This window comes from Amblyomma americanum, chromosome 10 (genome assembly GCF_052857255.1).
Source record: "Amblyomma americanum isolate KBUSLIRL-KWMA chromosome 10, ASM5285725v1, whole genome shotgun sequence".
In the NCBI taxonomy this organism is placed as follows: Eukaryota; Metazoa; Arthropoda; class Arachnida; order Ixodida; family Ixodidae; genus Amblyomma; species Amblyomma americanum.
Window position 1 is genome coordinate 109,338,041 of NC_135506.1, and position 18,094 is coordinate 109,356,134.

Below are 18,094 nucleotides of genomic sequence, written 5' to 3' on the forward strand. Positions count from 1 at the left end.
ACGCATGTATCAGTTGTCCCTCCATATCTTTGTCAAAGAAAGAATTAGAATTTCTATCTGCAAGGAAGTAATCCTGCTGTATCTGTTTGGTATTTTTTGTGTGTGTGGACAAGTGTGTATCACTCTTATGTGTTCTTTTTGTTGCTTAGAGCCTGATGTATTTATTACCACGTTCCGAGCAATAAATCTTCAGTTGAAAGTCAGCGCTTGTCTTTGTGTATCTTCCTGTGGTCCTTGTCTCTTCGCGCTGTTCTTCTTGAATACTTAGACGAACTTTGATAAGTCGTTGGCTATTAAAAGAGTGGATGGAATTATTCAAGTGTCCAGAAATCTCTAAGGCATCGAGAGCCATCAAGATGGCTGAGTGGGGAAGGGAGTCAAAGGCTGAAGTGGCATCCAGCAGGACGAGGATACTGGCATCCTCTTGAGCTCGAGCGTCCTCTAATATAGAGACAACGCCAATCATGAAGTCGTTGGTGCTGCGGTGCCGTCGGAATCCAGTTTGCTCGTTAGGATGAAAGTTCCTGGCATTTTAGATTCATGTAATTCTCTCGAGGGCAATAGCTTCAACAGCCTTGAGGACGACAGAAGTCAAGGAGACCGGCCTGTATGAGATGTTGGACAGGGCATTGTTATTCTTGCAAATAGGCACACCACTGGCAAATCGCCAAGGATCAGGAATCTCCCCAGAGGTTCATATTTGGTTTAGGGAGTCAAGGAGAGTGTCTGAAAGCGCTGCGCTTCCTCCTTTCTCAAAACTGGTCGCAAGCGCGCACCGCCAGGCACCGCCGGAACGGTCGCTGATTTGCCGAAAGTGGCAACGGGCAAGTGCGCCGAGATCGGCGGGTAGCGGCCGTGGTCGGGGGAGACGATGGCGAGCCGTGACAGCGAGAGGACGTCATATAATTAAATCCTCTCTTCCCTCTTTGTTGTCGCCATCTTGCCCCGTCAGCCGCACGACCAAGCCAGACGGCAAGGGTCTCAGATCAAGCATCCAGCAGCCTGCGATTTTGGGAGAACCCAATAAACGTTTGGGGGCAAAGCGTCCTATTCCGTGTTGGTTTATTTCGTATTTCCGTTGCGCCGCTGTGAGAACGGCCGCGTGCGGTGTGCGATACCCGGAGCTCGCAGTTCGCGGCCGAGGCCTCAAAGGAGGCTCATCGGCCTAGTAATAATCCCCCCAAAAATGAAATATCCTTGCTTACATAATCCGCACCCGGCGTTTTTTAGTCCGCAGGGACGGTTTCCGGCTGAATTTAAGGTTTTAAATTTGTGCGCGAAGAGTATACAATCGGTAAGCAAGCATTTTACAGCAAAGTGAAAATACTTTTTTGTTAGACCGCATTGATTTCAACCCTCTTCCAACCACTCTGCTCTTGAATGCTGCCGGGAACGCTCTTCGCCTTTTCGGTGTCGGCTGTTCCAGCCCGGGCGTTACGTCTATACGTATGCGTCCGCGAATGTATTATTTATTTACATAAATTAGGTTTTGCGCATGTGACCACAAATACATGAACTAGAAATCAGTTACTCTTCGCTACCGCGGAAGAATTTGCTTGCATATCGAAGTTGATTGCATATCTGAGCTGATTTTGGCATGTTATTTATTGCGGTATTATGTCGTAGGCGCCCAATCGCGGCTCGTTTCTTTTTTTCTTGCACAACCACTGGCAGGCTTTTCCTGCTGTGAGAAACGATCGGAAAAAATAAAATCGGTTATAGTGCGCACACTTAGATAGCCCGCATGAGTCAAAATTACAGCTTTTAAACATGCATAGTCCGAGGACCGTAGTCAGGAAATTACGGTACATTCGCACTGGCCACTTTGGTTCTCCAATCCGCAAGTTCCCGATCATGTGCTCTACATAAAGCAAGACTCTGCTCCAGAGCTATTACTTCTCGTGACCTCCATTCCAACCCCGCTTCAGGCGGAGCTAAGAAACTGCTTTATTCAGGTACGTCGATTGGAACTAGTCCTGTACCGTTGCGGAAACAGATTCTCATAACACTTACCTAAGGCTTCACGTGAACATTAACATTTCTTCTTTAACCAACATGTTAAACAACACAGTTCTTTGTCCGGGACTACAAAACACTTGAAGCACAATATTTCATTTATGATTTTATTCATGTGGGTTTAACGTCCCAAAGCGACTCAGGCTATGAGGGACGCCGCAGTGAAGGGCTCCAGAATTTCAACTTGAACTGATATCGCATAGTACATGGGCCTCTAGAAGTTGGCTTTCATAGAAATTCGGAAGCCGCGGCCGGAATCGAACCCGCGTCTTTCGGGTTAGCAGCTGAGCGCCATAACCGTTGAGCCACCACGGCGGGACTTGAAACACAAGAAACAGTTCCCTCATCTTACGAGAATTTCGACCGCAGTCGCGTTGCATTCACGCAAAATAGAAGTCACTGTATTGAGGTGAGACACGCGCTCTCCCGTGTGGCCAAAGGCTTAAAAGCGTTTCTCAGGCATCTGGCTGCACAGTTTGATTCTCTATGATATAGACGAGCATTTATACCAGCTCTCAATTTTTGCAACGTAAGAGTAAGCCTCGGCGTCACCTTCGAAGGACTTTTGATATTTAGGCAACGCGCAAGGACTTCACCATGACACTGATGAGCTAACCCTGCCGCTTGGTTATTTTTGGCAAAGATGATACATTTTTGAATTGAGGTGCAAAGTATGCCATTTAATTCGCCTACACGTGTTGTGGGCAAGGCCTGATAGGGAAAATGAATAAAGACACAAAATTTTGAAGCTTTCATTCTTCTTTTTTGCTTTTACAGAGGCGCACGTTTCCACGAATCATAAATGTGAGCTCGAAACACAAGTGCGCAGCGTTAATGATAAATCATGAACGAATTTGAACCAGCAGTATCAGTTGCGGTCGATGCCAGCTCCGAATGACCTTGACGTCAGAGAATCCCCTAACTGCGTTACCACCACACTGATGACGTAGCCGTAGCCGACAAGCACGGCCTGCTTCTAAACATTCCCACTGGAATCGATGACCTAACAATAAATTAGGCAAGTGCACATTGACGTCGCTCTGCACGCTTGGAAATGACCAACTGACCTTCACACGACATTGAAAATAAAATACTAAATTGTGTCCCATTGAACACCGGCGACTGAAAATTGCTAGAAGGCATCTTGTTACGCTCATGAAAGAAATAATATTGTTTTTAACGGTAAAAATTCTGTCCCTTTACCCTTTTAGGCGATATATCGCAAATTGAGGTATACGTGAAAACATATTTATTTATTTATTGGCTTTTATCATATAGGCCACCCGGGGGACATTATATCAGGGGTTCAAACACATAAATTCGAATGGATCATGCTAGAAATCAAAAGCATAATGGAAGGCCTAAAACTACTGAACTATTAAAAGTCCCGAAACTAATGAGTTGTGGCTACAACATATCGCTATGCACGTATAGGAGGACAACATATTAATGAAGTTGCGCAGAAATTTCTCCACAGAGGGATTCTTAAGCTAGCAGGGAGGGAACTTCCGCTTCATGCTGTCGATGATTAGGGTACGTACTGTCTGTTTCTCACTTGGAGGGCAACTGGGAGCGCGCGGCCGTCGCGCTTCGCGAAGCGCTGCCGCCGACAGCCGAGGAGAATCGGCTGCAAACTCGCATGCGCAAAACAAGCACCGCCGGCTACTCTTTCCGCGCATGCGCCTTGAGGCCCCAATTCTCGCAACCTCGCGTGCCATCAGCGGAACTCGAAGGGCGGCGGCCACGCGCTCTCAGTTTCTCTCTCAGTGTGAGACAGCCTGTACGTCTGTGAACTCGAAAAAAACCGGAGGGATAGTTGGAAGCTAAGTCCCTCATTTAAATGTACCTCAAGTTTGTACTCAGTAAAGTGCGCAGTTGGTCTCCTTTGTACTTATTTGTAAAGACATGATTAGTAGCGAAATAAGAGACAAAGCGAAGCCATTAGCAGTTGGAGCATTATTGTGTGTCCGTGTTCGACCGTTATTTCGCAGGTAGCAATTAATATATTATGCGCTTCACATATTCTGGACTCTTAACCTTGCCGTCATGCCCCTTGCTGTTCTCACATGCAGTTCTACGTGGACGAAAAGAAATTGCTCAAAAAACCAGTTAGCGCCTATAATCTCAGGTCGCTGATCGTGGAAACAGAGAAGATGGTGGTTTACGAGGCTCACTACATTCAGGCGAAGGAAGTTCGCTCCGCCGTTTTCAGACCGGTGAGTAGGCGCCATTCGTTCTGTTTACTACTTAAGCGCGCAATCCCTCTAGACTCTCGTTGGGGACCCTGGCGCCTTCGCCCTTGCCACGGAGCGCCACCCACGGTGTACTGATGGGTGCTAACGGCGCTCTTTGGGACTCTTTAGTAAAATGGGGCCAGTGGATGAGAGCCTAGCCATTCATTTCCGGTTAAACGACGATTTTAACGCGGCAGCGTTAAAGGGACCCGTTACAAAGAAAATCCGGAGTCAGCGTTGTCGGCGCTGAAAGCGATGAATAGGGTAGCGTAGGATAGCTCTTGCAGCCGTCCCCGGGAAAGCAACCTTGATTGGCAAGCTAGGTCACGTGAGCTTTTGGGTCTTTACAACGTACCCACCAGATTGTGAGCAATTAACCACCCCGGCAGGTGGCAGAGAAAATGCTAGGGAAGTTCCTCCGGTCACACTAGACGCACCGCTGCCAGCACCTGCCGTCGCAGGGCTGTAGCGAATGCCGGAATTGCTGCACCATTGCTCAAAGAGTGGTACGATACCTCCCAGGGACATATGATTCTAAAGCGGAAAATGACCATTTCCGCATATAGGGACATTAAAGATGCGCTAAAGAGGATCCTGGGCTCGTATTATTACCGCGGGAAGTTGATGCTCACGCTCCAGGCATTCCTAAAGGTTTCGGAATACTGTCCTCTGTGGCACATTTTCTTATTAAGTCGAATCAAACGTCTCGGCTACCGCTTTTTTTTTACCTCACATACGAAAGTAGGAAAAGTCGCCTAACCCGTTGAGTACCTAAGAGGAAGTTTATTTTGCTTTCTATTTTTTAGGTTTTCGCCAATAAATAGTTTAAGTCACACACAACATAGCCTCAATTTAGGCCCACGGAAATCAAATGCGCGTGGGTTTTTTGCTTTATGTGTCTCTCCGCCGATGGCAGAGCGGCAAGCCGCTGAGAGGCACTCCACACATTGGTTAATTCCTCCTAGTTTTGTTGGTGAGTTCAAGAAAAAGCGGGAGGGGGGACATTTATTTCATTGTAATATGCAAATGGGTTGAACAGAACATTAATTCGAAGTATTTAATAGTGCTTAGATCATATACATCTAGTTTCCGCTTGAAAAGGCAGAGCACACAATCCTCTTTACTGCACCTTTAACTTCATAATCCTATTGTTTGATATACTTAAGGAGAAGTTTAAGTGTCTTCTCCAATTATTTAGCCAACTCTAGCACCCCGGGCTCAAAAAGCCCATTCTAGAAGCCACAGCAGGCCATGCAACGTTAAGATATGCATATATATGAATGGGCATAGAGAACGTGCGTTTTCCTGAACAAAAGTGAATACATGGCAAGAAAATTAGAGCTTTAACTCTGCTTATTCCATACGAGTGTTTTTTTTTAAACGGTAACCTGAAACCTCTTCCAGCGTTTGTTAGTCATGAAGTGGTTTAATTCGAGCATACGTTCGAAAAGTAACTCTCTTTTAGAAACAAGAGGCCCGAACATGGTACGGACCTGGCATTTGTATCAAGCGCTGTCCACGCTAACGGCGTCCTGCTGGAGGCCTCTTGCTCGTTTAATGTTTAATGACTGTTTCCGCAATGCCTTAGGAAGCCAGTCTTGCATGCACACGTATTCATGCATAAGAAATTGTCAGTTTTACGTCGCGAAATGGCTGCAAGAGATGAGAAAGAAATCAAATTTGTTCAGGAGTTTTTTTTTGTTGCTGTGGGCAACCGCCCGTTTTCATGTTTAATCTGAAAAGTTGAGCAAAATCATTAGGGCATTTTGTGTCTCGCACAAAAAAGACCGCTTATATTACAACTGTATTTTGCTGCAAAAAAATAAACAACACGACAAAACCCGAGTTATAAAATATTTAGTGAATAAGCCTAGTTATACCCGCAATTGAGCTATAAAAATATCACCGGAATTTTAGCCCTAAACTCCTGGAAGAAATGAAATCCGAAAATGAAGAGTCCTAGGTACAAAAAACGGTACTTTAGCCTGCTCAGCGGCGAGTCCCAATTGGCATGGTATGTTCACTCCCCATACAGTCTAGCTATCCGGACTCCATGCGGGGGATATTTACGTGTTTAGAAATATTGCCACGCTGCTGACTTTCTGCCGGCGCCACCTGGAGGTCGAACTGTGTTCCCGAGCGCGTGGCCGAACGTCTTCTTTGTCGAGAACGAACGCGGCGGTGTTGGCAAACCTCGCCCGAGTGAACAGTTTGGTTCTCTGTATTTTCGCCGGTGACATTTTTGGAGGCATCGACTCGATGCCGCACGCGAGGGGAAGAAAAAAAAAATAAGGCGAAAGGTAATGGCGGGGTTTGGTCCGGGGCTAACGGGAATAAAACGGCTTCATTCGCGCCACGTGGACGACCTCGGACGTCGGGTGTCGAGAGGACCGGGCAGTTCCTTGAGGGAGCACCTCGTAGGTCACCGCGCTGAGGCGGCGTAACACCTGGTACGGACCAAAGTAACGGCGAAGAAGCTTCTCGGAGCGCCCTCGCAAACGGATTGGGCTCCACACCCAGACTTGGTCACCGGGTGTGTAAATCACCTCCCTGCGGCGGAGGTTGTAACGCTCGGCGTCGCGTTGTTGTTGGCACCGGATTCGCTGTCGAGCAACTTGGCGAGCAACTTCGGCGTCACGGACAAATTGGTCGGCATCCACGACAGAAGAGGGAGTAGGATGCGGAAGAAGCATGGCGTCCAGCATGGTCAAGGCTTCGCGACCGTGCACCAAATGGAAAGGAGTGAAGCGCGTCGTTTCGTGAAGCGCAGTGTTGTACGCGAACGTTATGTAAGGAAGTATCCGGTCCCAGTTCGCGTGGTCATCGTCGACATACATAGAGAGCATATCGGCAATTGTCTTGTTAAGCCGCTCAGTCAGTCCGTTGGTTTGCGGATGGTAAGCCGTTGTCTTTCGATGACTGGTGCCACTGAGTCGAAGTACCTCGTTCGTAAGTGCCGACGTAAACGGGGTTCCCCTGTCAGTTAATACGACCGTTGGAGCTCCGTGACGAAGCACAATGTTATGAATGAAAAAACTTGCGACTTCGGCGGCGGTACCACGGGGAAGAGCCTTGGTCTCACAGTAGCGGCTGAGATAGTCAGTGGCAACAGCAATGTACCGGTTACCCATGGAAGACTCCGGAAACGGACCGAGTAAGTCCATGCCGACCTGTTGAAATGGGAGGCGCGGGGGATCGATAGGCTGCAGGAGCCCGGCTGGTTTAGTCGGTGGCGTCTTCCGGCGCTGACATTCTCGGCAGGTTTGGACGTAACGGCGGACAACCGCAGCAAGCTTGGGCCAGTAGTACTTGGTGCGTATGCGCGCCAACGTGCGGGAAAACCCGAGATGGCCCGAAGAAAGGTCGTCGTGGCACGCGCGCAGAACTTCGTCGCGAAGCGCAGCTGGCACTGCAAGCAGATAGACAGTGTCCGTTGGGCCGTAGTTCTTTTTGTAGAGTACCCCATCGCGCAAGCAAAACGATGACAGTCCGCGCTTGAAGAGCCGAGGTGGAGATGGGGCGATTCCTTCAAGGTATTCTATGAGGGGCAGCAGGTCAGAATCGGCCCTTTGTTGTTGGGCAAGGGTGGACGTGGTGAGAGCACCAAGAAAAGCGGAATCGTCGTCGGACTCGTCAGTGGGGCACAGGATTGGGGCGCGAGATAGACAGTCAGCATCGCTGTGTTTCTGGCCAGACTTGTGCACGATGGTGACATCAAATTCTTGTAACCGAAGACTCCATCGAGCAAGCCGCCCCGAGGGATCCTTCAGGTTCGCCAACCAACAGAGTGAATGGTGGTCGCTCACGACCCGAAACGGGCGGCCATACAAGTACGGACGAAATTTCGTAACGGCCCACAGCACAGCTAGACATTCCTTTTCCGTTGTGGAATAATTGACTTCTGAACGGGACAAAGTGCGACTGGCGTAAGCAATCACGCGTTCTAGACCATCCTGCCGCTGAACAAGGACCGCGCCGAGGCCAACGTTACTAGCATCAGTGTGCAGTTCAGTGTCGGCCTCTTCGTCGAAGTGGCCAAGCACAGGCGTACACTGCAGACGGGACTTGAGTTCTGTGAAGGCGCTGTCCTGGTCTTGGCCCCAGATGAAGGATTCAGAATCCTTCGTCAGGCGGGTCAAAGGCTCTGCGAGCCGGGAGAAATTTGGAACAAACCGGCGATAGTACGCGCAGAGGCCCAAGAAACGACGCAGGCTCCGTTTGTCTGTTGGCTTAGGGAAGGCAGCTACGGCGGCCGTCTTTTCGGGATCTGGACTAACACCTCGTGCGCTGACAATGTGACCAAGAAACTTCAGCTCTTGAAATGCGAAGTGACATTTCTCTGGCTTGAGAGAGAGACCAGCGGAACGTATGGCCTCGAAAACAGCACGCAAGCGTTTCAGGTGCTCATCAAACGTGTCAGAGAAGATCACGACATCGTCAAGATATACGAGGCATGTCTGCCACTTCAGACCGGACAGCACGGTGTCCATCATTCGTTGGAACGTGGCAGGGGCCGAGCACAAGCCAAAAGGGAGTACCTTAAACTCGTATAAACCGTCTGGCGTAATAAAGGCGGTCTTCTCTCGGTCGCGTTCGTCGACCTCTATTTGCCAATACCCACTGCGGAGGTCGAGGGATGAAAAGAAGGTGGCATGGCGCAGGCGGTCTAGGGAATCATCAATTCGGGGCAGAGGGTACACATCTTTTTTCGTGACGGTATTCAGGCGCCCGTAATCGACGCAGAACCTGAGGGTGCCATCTTTCTTCGTGACGAGAACAACAGGCGATGCCCAGGGGCTCGTGGAAGGTTGGATGACGTCGTCCTGGAGCATCTGTGTAACTTGGCGGCGGATGGCATCGCGTTCTTTGGAAGACACGCGATAAGGACGCTGGCAAATTGGTCTTTGGTCGTCAGCAACGACAATTCGATGCTTGGTAAGCGGCGTCTGTCGGACCTTGGAAGTTTCCGCAAAACAGTCGCGGAAGGAATAGATTAGGCTTTGCACGCAGTTTTTCTGACTGGCCGAGAGGTGCGGGTTCACGTCAGTCGGAATGGCTGTAGCCGTCGCGTCGGCGAGGTCTGACGTGGTGGATAAAGAGCACTGCCTCGTACACTCTCCAAGCTCGTCAAAATAAGCGACGACTTCTGACTTCGTCAAATGTTGCGGTTCACGAGTAAAGTTCGTGACTAAGATTTCGGTACGACCATTGGCAAGGTCTACTAGGCCTCGGGCGACACAAATTTGCCGAGCGAGTAGCAGGGACATGTTCGCTTCAGCAATGCCAAGAGCGCCGGTGCTGTAAGTACACTCGACTGTGACGAACTTGCTGGCTCGCGGAGGGATTGTTATGTGGTCGTCACATATGCGCAACATTACTTTACAGGGCTCGGTGGTTGTGTTAACGGCTCGCTGGGCGGAAAAAGATACCATGAGTTCCTGAAGGTTTATGATCGCACCATACTCGTGAAGGAAATCCATGCCCAGTATGAGGTCCTTTGAACAGTCAGCTAACACGGCAAAGGAGCCGGTGAAAGTAAGACCACGGATTTGGATGCGGCAAGTGCAGACGCCGATTGGTGTCACGACATGGCCTCCGGCAGTGCGGATCACGGGTCCACACCAAGGCGTCAGAACCTTACGGAGTGTCATGGCTAGCTCCCTGCTCATCACAGAAAAATCAGCGCCGGTATCGACGAGTGCGGTCAGTTCATAACTGTCGACGGTTACTAAAATTTCAGCGGAAACTAATCGTTCGCAGCACGTCGGTGGGGTCGTCGGATCGGGTCGTTGACGCTCGGGCCGTCGCGTCCAATCGTCGGGTGGAGGCTGTTGACTTCGTGCAGCGGCGGCGGCCCTACCCCCGGAGGACGCCGTCTTCAGTTTTCCCGCCGAGGGGACGTGCCTCCGAACTGACCGGAGGTTGAGGGCCGACTGGGCGTAGCAAAGCGCCTCGGGGATGGCGATCGCGACTGTCGCCGCTGTGAGGTCGGGGGCGGCACTTGAGAGTTCAGGTACTCCTCTATGTCCCGCGGTCTTTCACCATAGCGCGGTCGAGGCGCGTCCGGTGGGAATCCTCTCAGACCCATCCGCCGGTACGGGCAATTCCGCAGAACATGGCCGGGCTCCCCGCAGTGGTAGCAGAGCGGACGATCGTTGGACGTTCGCCACACGTACGCTTTGCGGAATGGAGGGAACGGGTCCTGCTGCTGCTCGATGGGACGCACGTAACGATGGGGTGGTGGTGGTTCGGCAACGGGGCGAAACGCTTGCGGCGCCGGGGCAGGTCGGCGCAGGGCATCGCTGTAGGACATTACGTGAGGCTCCGAAAGGGGTGCTGGGGGTGGCTGCACCGCTCGCCGGATTTCGTCACGGAGAACATCGCCTGTCGAAGGTACGCTTTCTGACGGAGCACTCAAGTGGAGGTGTCGCAGTTCTTCGCGGACAATGCTCCGCACAAGCGCTCGCAGCGCCTCATCCCCGGGGCCTGGCAAGGACGTGCAGTACTGAGCGGCCGCTACATTTGCCTGACGGCCGTATTGGGCACTCCGTTCCTGCAAGGAACGTTCAATGGTCGTCGCTTCCTTGGCAAAGGCGGCGACAGTTCTCGGAGGGTCGCGCATGAGGCCAGCGAACAGCTGCTCCTTTACCCCACGCATAAGGTGCCTCACCTTTGTAGCTTCGGGCATGGCTGGGTCGGCCCGATTGAAGAGGCGGGTCATGTCCTCAATAAACATGGCCACGCTCTCGTTGGACTGCTGTGACCTGGAGCGAAGGGCAAGCTCGGCATTCTCCTTTCGCTCGCTCGAACTGAACGTGGCGAGCACCTCGCGGCGAAAAGCTGCCCAGTTAGAGAAGGACGCCTCGTGGTTCTCGAACCACGTTTTCGCCGAGTCTTGCAGTGCGAAGTACACGTTCAGCAGCTTTCGCTCGTCGTCCCATTGGTTGAACGCGGCCACACGGTCAAAACCGGCCAACCAATCTTCTACATCCTCGAACCGGTCGCCGTGGAAGGATGGTGGCGACCGAGGTGCAAGAAAGACGAACGGCGGGGCACTGCCGAAGGACTGACCTGTCTGGCTGCCAGTGGCGGAAGTCATGGCCCGAGCAGGAATCGTGAGTGGCTCAAATTCGGGTTGCAGGCCTCGCAGGCGACGGCTAGCTTTGTGGACAGGTGTGGCGTCTGCTCGTCGGGGAGAAGCGTCAGGGCTATCGTCCCGGTCAGCGTACATGGGATGACACCCAGCACCTCCACCAAAAATGTCACCGGCGAAAATACAGAGAACAAAGCTGTTCACTCGGGCGAGGTTTGCCAACACCGCCGCGCTCGTTCTCGACAAAGAAGACGTTCGGCCACGCGCTCGGGAACACAGTTCGACCTCCAGGTGGCGCCGGCAGAAAGTCAGCAGCGTGGCAATATTGACAACACCATGCAGATTTTTAAAAAGCACGGAACAAAACTCATAAATATGCAGGCAATGTTGGAAGGAATGTTTACCAAAAAAGACAGTGATTTGTGTGCGACGGAAAGTGCACTGAGACTTCAGCGAAAAACAGATCACGTTGCAGTGTAGAATAATTGTCATAATGAAGCATTGCTAGACCAGACAAGCATGTAGGCAGGCAGGCAGCCAGGCGAGCAGGTAGGCAGGCAGGCAGGCAGGCAGGCAGGCACTGTGAATATAGATCTGCACTGTGAGATTGATCACTGTGGGTATTCAAAAAATATGTCATGGAAAGTAGTGGATGCTTTTCGAAAATTTTTCCAATGCATAGCAGAATCAAGATAGGCGCCTAATTACTCACAAAGTTTCTGTAGCCACCCTTATACAAATATATCAGTTTTCAGGGAAGTCGGTATTATACCCCTGGTAATGATACTGCTTAAAATAACTAGCAGGACACCTTTAATCAATTTAAAATTTCTCCACATTTCAGAAATCGTGAGCAGGAGACTTGCTACGTTTAAGAATGAAAACAATACACCTTAAATTATTTACGGTAATATCAAGAAGGAAAGCAGATTCCATAACACTGGGAGGCATAGGACAGTCGGTAGGCGCGGTCAGAAATGTACCAGAGACCAGAGAAGTTAGGTTGTTAAAATCATTCTTTATGCTCTGTTCATCATTATGGAAATGCGAGATAAAATATCTATCATTATAAATAGCAGCGTTCACTCCTTTCAGATTATTTACCAACGACCATGTTTTCTTGATGTTAAAATGGGCCTCGTTAAACTGAGACATAAAGTGGTTGCGCTTGGCCAGACGGATCACGGAATTCACATGGTTTCGTTCACGTTTGAATTGCAGTCGTAGTTCAGGAGAGTTTGGGGCACGTCTTGATCGATCCCTGAACAGTTCTTTCTCTGACATCAACTTATCGTCTAAATTTTGTTTGTTAACTATCACCTTGCGGGAAGATTCAGCTTTGTGTGAATGAAAAATCTCGACGAATCAGTCATATAAGTCCGTGGGGGACACACTGTCAATAAAAGAATACCAAACATGCTTTGCTAGTCTTTCATAAAGACGCTTATAATCAAGTATTGGTACCTTTTGCTGGATTCACATAGATGCAATGTTGGTGGAAACATCTGTTAACGATCAGCAAACGAAATGGTCTGCAAACTTGACCTCAACTTAAGCAGACCGCACCGACAGGTTTTCAAAACGCACGAGTATATGGTCAATGCAAGACACGACCAGCTGCCCAGATAAGCATTCATCACGTGTAGGGTGGTGGATTTTAGTCTCTAGTCCCCATTGTGATAAAGTGTCCAGATAATCTCCGCCCATTGGCATTGTTGGGTTTAGAATATCATCCATATCACTGATAATGCCGACTTGTTCTTCACGGGAGAATGATGCTATTGCAGAATCGAGCACAGTTAAAAGAATCGACCGTTAAAACACGGATGGCGGATAATTGTGAGAACCAACGACAACCAAGGTGTACTAAGGCGAAGCGCAACTACTTCTGCTTGAATAAAAGGAATACTAAGTTCAGAAACAGGCCAAGAATCTTTAACAAAGACTTCGATTCCTCATCCTCTTTGTTGTAGACGAGTACAAGAATATAACTGGTAACCTGGCAGCAAGATATGCCATAACACAGCTGACGAAGCGTTTACTTCCGTGAAAGCAACAACGTCATAACTTGAATTAAAAAGGGGGAGTTAGCTCAGAAAAAATGGTCCCAGTGTTTCCGCATACTGCGAATATAAACATAAGTAGGCTGAAATGAATTGCCTGCGTTATGAGGAGAGAACTTCGGAAAAATCGGAACTTTTCATGAAACCAATGCAGACATGGTTATCCGAAATTTTGTTCATCCGGATGTGAGGCGCGCCTTCGAACTGTTTTGCTAGAACCTCCCCATTCTTTGATAAGAACTCAAAACCCTTTTTCTTCGAGGCCTTGCCAGTCGGAACAACTTGCGACTATCCCGAGAAAGGCTATCGTTAAAAAAATAGCCGAGGAGACTGATCGTCTTGCACCAAATCATGAAGGCCCTTCCGAGCCCCGAGCAGCTCCTACTTAACAGAAATTGACCGAGTTTGCAGTACAATAGGTGGAATATAGTCTGCTCTGGATGGCAGCCGATGTACTGCCGAGATATCAGTTGGTTAAAAATTGGTTATGTTTAGCATGCCTGCCAAGGTGCTTAAGAAAGAGTGCAGGTTTTCATCAGATTTGACGAAAAGGCCGTGAATCTGGAAGTTACATCTTCTGCTGTCTTGTTCGGAATTATTTATCTCCCCACCCATCCTGTTAATCATCTGCGTCTGGGAAACTAATGTTTAAGACAGCGATTCAACTTGTGATCGAAGGTCTGCAAGCTCAGTCTGATTAGTGGTCACTGTAGCAAGCACCGAGTCATACCGTGACGAAAGGAAATCAATAATGATCTCTATGTCCTCGACTGCCAAAGCAACATTTTCACTAGTTTCCTTGACCAACAATCGTTTTTCAATTTTCATCATCAGTGTTGAAACGGTTGTCGTCAAAGAATCCAGCTTCATATTCAGAGCAGACAGTTGATGCGAGAACGAGCCATCACCAGGGTTAGATGCTACATCAGGTTGCTGAACCGAATGAACCTTGGATTAAGGGCGCTTCCATGTTTCGCGTGTTACGGTACTCATCTTCTAGTAGGCGTTTCCAGTAACTTATGAGCAATTTTTCCATAAGTGAAATTCGCCCTCACAGGTTGTCACAAAATTCGGCGCGCGCTAAAATAAAACAAAAACAGCGGGGAAGGGCCCCCGGAGAGTGCGTAGCTTTGCGTACTTCTGCAACTCAGCCCGGCGGCGGGGAGAAAAAGCAAACATAGACACGCGCGGCGTCGATTTTCTCGAATGTTGGAGAAGTTTTTGCTTGTTGTCGACGGAAAGGACGTAACCCTGGGGCGTGCCAAAGTGATACCATCCCCCCTTCGCTCCGGCGAAGATGACTCAGCGTGTCCCGAATGACCTAGATTGTTCTAGAAGGTGATTTCCGCGTTCGACCAATGGGGTCGCACGCCCGGCGCGTGAAGAAGGAGTTTGTGCAGTTCAAGCTGCGTGTACATGCGCGCCTGCCTTGGCGCGAAGCACAAAAAGACGCGGTCCGCGCCTGTAAATGAGGGGCTGCAACCGCTGTCTGTTAGCCCGAGCCGCCGTTCAAGCTTCCGAGATGCGCGCCCGCTCGACTCCCGGGAGAACACCACTCGCCCAGCCCGGACCAGCGAGGCAACGTGCGCCAACCTGCGGGACGGCCCCGTCGAGCTCCTCAGGTCGTCGGACTGTCGCAGTGCCCGGTGAACAAATTGTGTTTTGTTTGATTGTCTCTCTGTATTTCTGCACATTAGGTGCCAAGATTTTGTTGAATTATCTCTCTCTCTCGTTACTTTGCACGAGTGCATTGTATTTGTAAATCACTTCGTATCTGCTCGTACGAGTGATTGTGAAAGCCTCTGTATCGTCTCTTTGCTGTATAAATTTTGTTTTGTTTGTGAACTTTTGGCTCAACCCATTCTCTGGCTTGCGACCGGCGAAAGCTGGGAACCAAACGACCAACCCCCTTGTCACTTGGTAGCCGGTTTCCGGGTGAACTTGCCACGCTGTGTCGAAAGCATCTCCGTTTTGACCGAGACCGCTACTCCCACACGCTTCAAGGGTGTCTGGGAGCGCACGCCAAATTGTGCTAAGTGGTGGCACAGGTACAACAAATCATAATTTCTCATCTTTCGATATGGCTTTTGAGCAAGAAGTACTCAAGAGGACATGACGCAGTTAGCGGCAAAACCCGCTAAGTGATTAATTACAACAGGTGCTACGCACACTCACCTGCCAAAAGCGAAGGTAAGGTTTGATCCAGATGAAAGGTTTGCCGCTGACTGCAACGATCCACGAAGTTGACGGCCTTTAAATATTCAGTGCTCGGCGCAAGGGGTTCATTATTGGGAGGCCCAGAGCCAATAATCGAATGTGATGAGCCTTTTGCGCATTTACACGACAAAGCATTGTGGGGCAAGGAATCCTCCACTTGTCTAACGGTGTATGGTCGATAGTTGGTGAATTCTTTATAGGTGTTTAACGCCTTAAACCGACTCAGGCTATGAGGGACGCCGTAATGAAGAGCTCCGGAAATTTCGACCGCCTGGAGCTTGTTTTAGTGCACTTATATCGCACAGCACGCGGGCCTCTTGCAATTCGCCTCCATTGAGATTCGACCGCCACGGCCGGGATCGAACCCTCGTATTTCGGGCCTACAGCCGAGCGCCATAACCACTCAGCCACCGCTCTGGCGCTCTAACGGACTCACATAGTGTAGACTGTATATAGTTGAAGATTTCACGCAGCTCGACTCTGTAATTTCATCCCGAAAAAATGTGTTTTAAAACAATCTGAAGTAGACGAAAATTTATACACATCACACATCTGGAAAGCTCACGTACTTTGATATATCTACAATAAAATTGCAATGCACGAGTCGACACAGAAATATTAGGCGTTCTAGTATGGCTCATTTTTTAAGGTTAAGCGTGCTAGCTTTTTAAACGTGAGTTAGCGGGTAAAACAATGTATATTTAGTCCAGGGGACCATTCAGAGTTTGTGTTTGTATCACTCTGAAAAATAAACGAATTGAATTGAATAGAATATTTGTTGACATATATACAGTATTACCAATGTTTGTATTTCATTAGTTTATGTTTTGTTTACTTACCAGGTCATGAAAGCATTGTAATGTGAAGTTTAGGCGTCTCAAGAGGAAGAAATGGGCTTGGGCAGGGCATGTAATGCTAAAGCGAGATAACCGTTGGTCCTTAAAGGTGGATTCACACGATGGACCGCTTCACGGACGTATCAGTCACGTGATGTCTGACGCGCGGTCCGCCCGTCCGCGGCGAGCATTCACACGACAGGAGGAAGTAGCAGACGACAGCGCGGACGAGCTAGTTAGATACCCTCAGTCCCAGAGCCTTGTGCTCCGGCGATAACGCGCGCGAGAGCGAGCGCGCGGTCTCGAGAGTAGCTCCCAACATGGACAACGAGCGGAAGCGTCGTTTGGCCGCTTTGGCTGTCATTCTTGACGTAACGGAAGATAATGAAGAGACGGGTTGGATTGCGAATTCCAAGAGATCATGCTGGGTGAAGCCATGGCTGACGAAAAAATCGCTAGGCGTTCAAAATCAGCTCTATGAGGAGCTGCTGGCTACTGACCCAGAAGAGTACAAGCGTCTCCTTCGGCTCAGCAGCGATCAGTTTTATCAGCTCTTGGTCCGTGTACAGCCAAGGATCGAGCGCCAGGATACAGTGATGCGGGGTGCAGTGCCAGCAAAGACGCGACTTCAAGTTACCCTGCGTTTCCTGGCATCAGGTGAGCGGTATCGCCTGCCGTACGTGAGCAGACGGTAGCCTTAACGCTTCAAAATTTATTAGCGTATAAATCCGGATCGTGCTCAGGCTCTACAAAGCGCAAGCGCAGAATAAGAAAGACTTGATAGAAAACAATAATTCAGCGTCAGATAAACCAAGACAAGAAACTACTGCAAGGAGCGGCGTTAGTATAATGCATGCAACCAGCTGACATGCTCCTCATTAGAGTGGGTCAAATCACAGAGTTTCATATAGGTATGTCTATTATTTACAATAATGCGAAACGTTTATAGCTCATTATTATTAGAGATGCTTTTAAATAAAACATTGATTGTAGCTAGTATATATTGTTAATTAAATTAAAAAGGGGGTTTGGAGACGTGAAAGACGAGAGTTGAATTGCGTCTGCTGGTAGCGTTGAGTACAGGCACACTTTCTCTTAATAGTGTAAAATTCTGTTCTTTTGCCTTTTCAACAGCTAAACTTATTTTTCTTTCACTTTATAGCTTGTGGTTGTATTGCAGTGGTGGGCTGGGTTTTTGGTGACACTGCATGTGACTTATTCAATGTTTGCTTTGCTTTTCAGGAGAGTCTCAGTTTTCCCTCAGCCACCAGTTCCGGCTAGGCCATTCCACAGTAATTGGAATTTTACTCGAGACCTGTTTGGCCATATACCAGGAGTTAAAAGATGACTACCTGAAATCACCAAAAACTGAAGAGCAGTGGAAGAGAATCATTGCAGGGTTCAGCGAAAAATGGCAGTTTCCAAATTGTTGTGGTGCCATGGACGGAAAGCATGTCTGCATCATAAAGCCCAAAAAATCTGGATCAGTTTATTTTAATTACAAAAAATCATTTAGCATCATTCTATTTGCTCTTGTGGATGCGAACTATACATTCATTTACTTAGATGTAGGTGCTCCAGGCTCACAAGGGGATGGGGGGATATGGCAAACAACCCCGTTGCGGAAAGCCATTG

General features: G+C 49.1%; 1 protein-coding gene across 1 annotated transcript in view; it reads left to right on the top strand.

The window, feature by feature from the left end:
- Window positions 1-18,094, top strand: part of LOC144107466 (uncharacterized) — a 198,079-nt gene that overhangs the window by 112,963 nt on the left and 67,022 nt on the right. Inside the window, exon 4 of the mRNA XM_077640479.1 lies at window positions 4,089-4,232. Within this exon, the coding sequence (XP_077496605.1) occupies window positions 4,089-4,232 (144 nt within the window). The remainder of the gene's footprint in view (window positions 1-4,088; window positions 4,233-18,094) is intronic.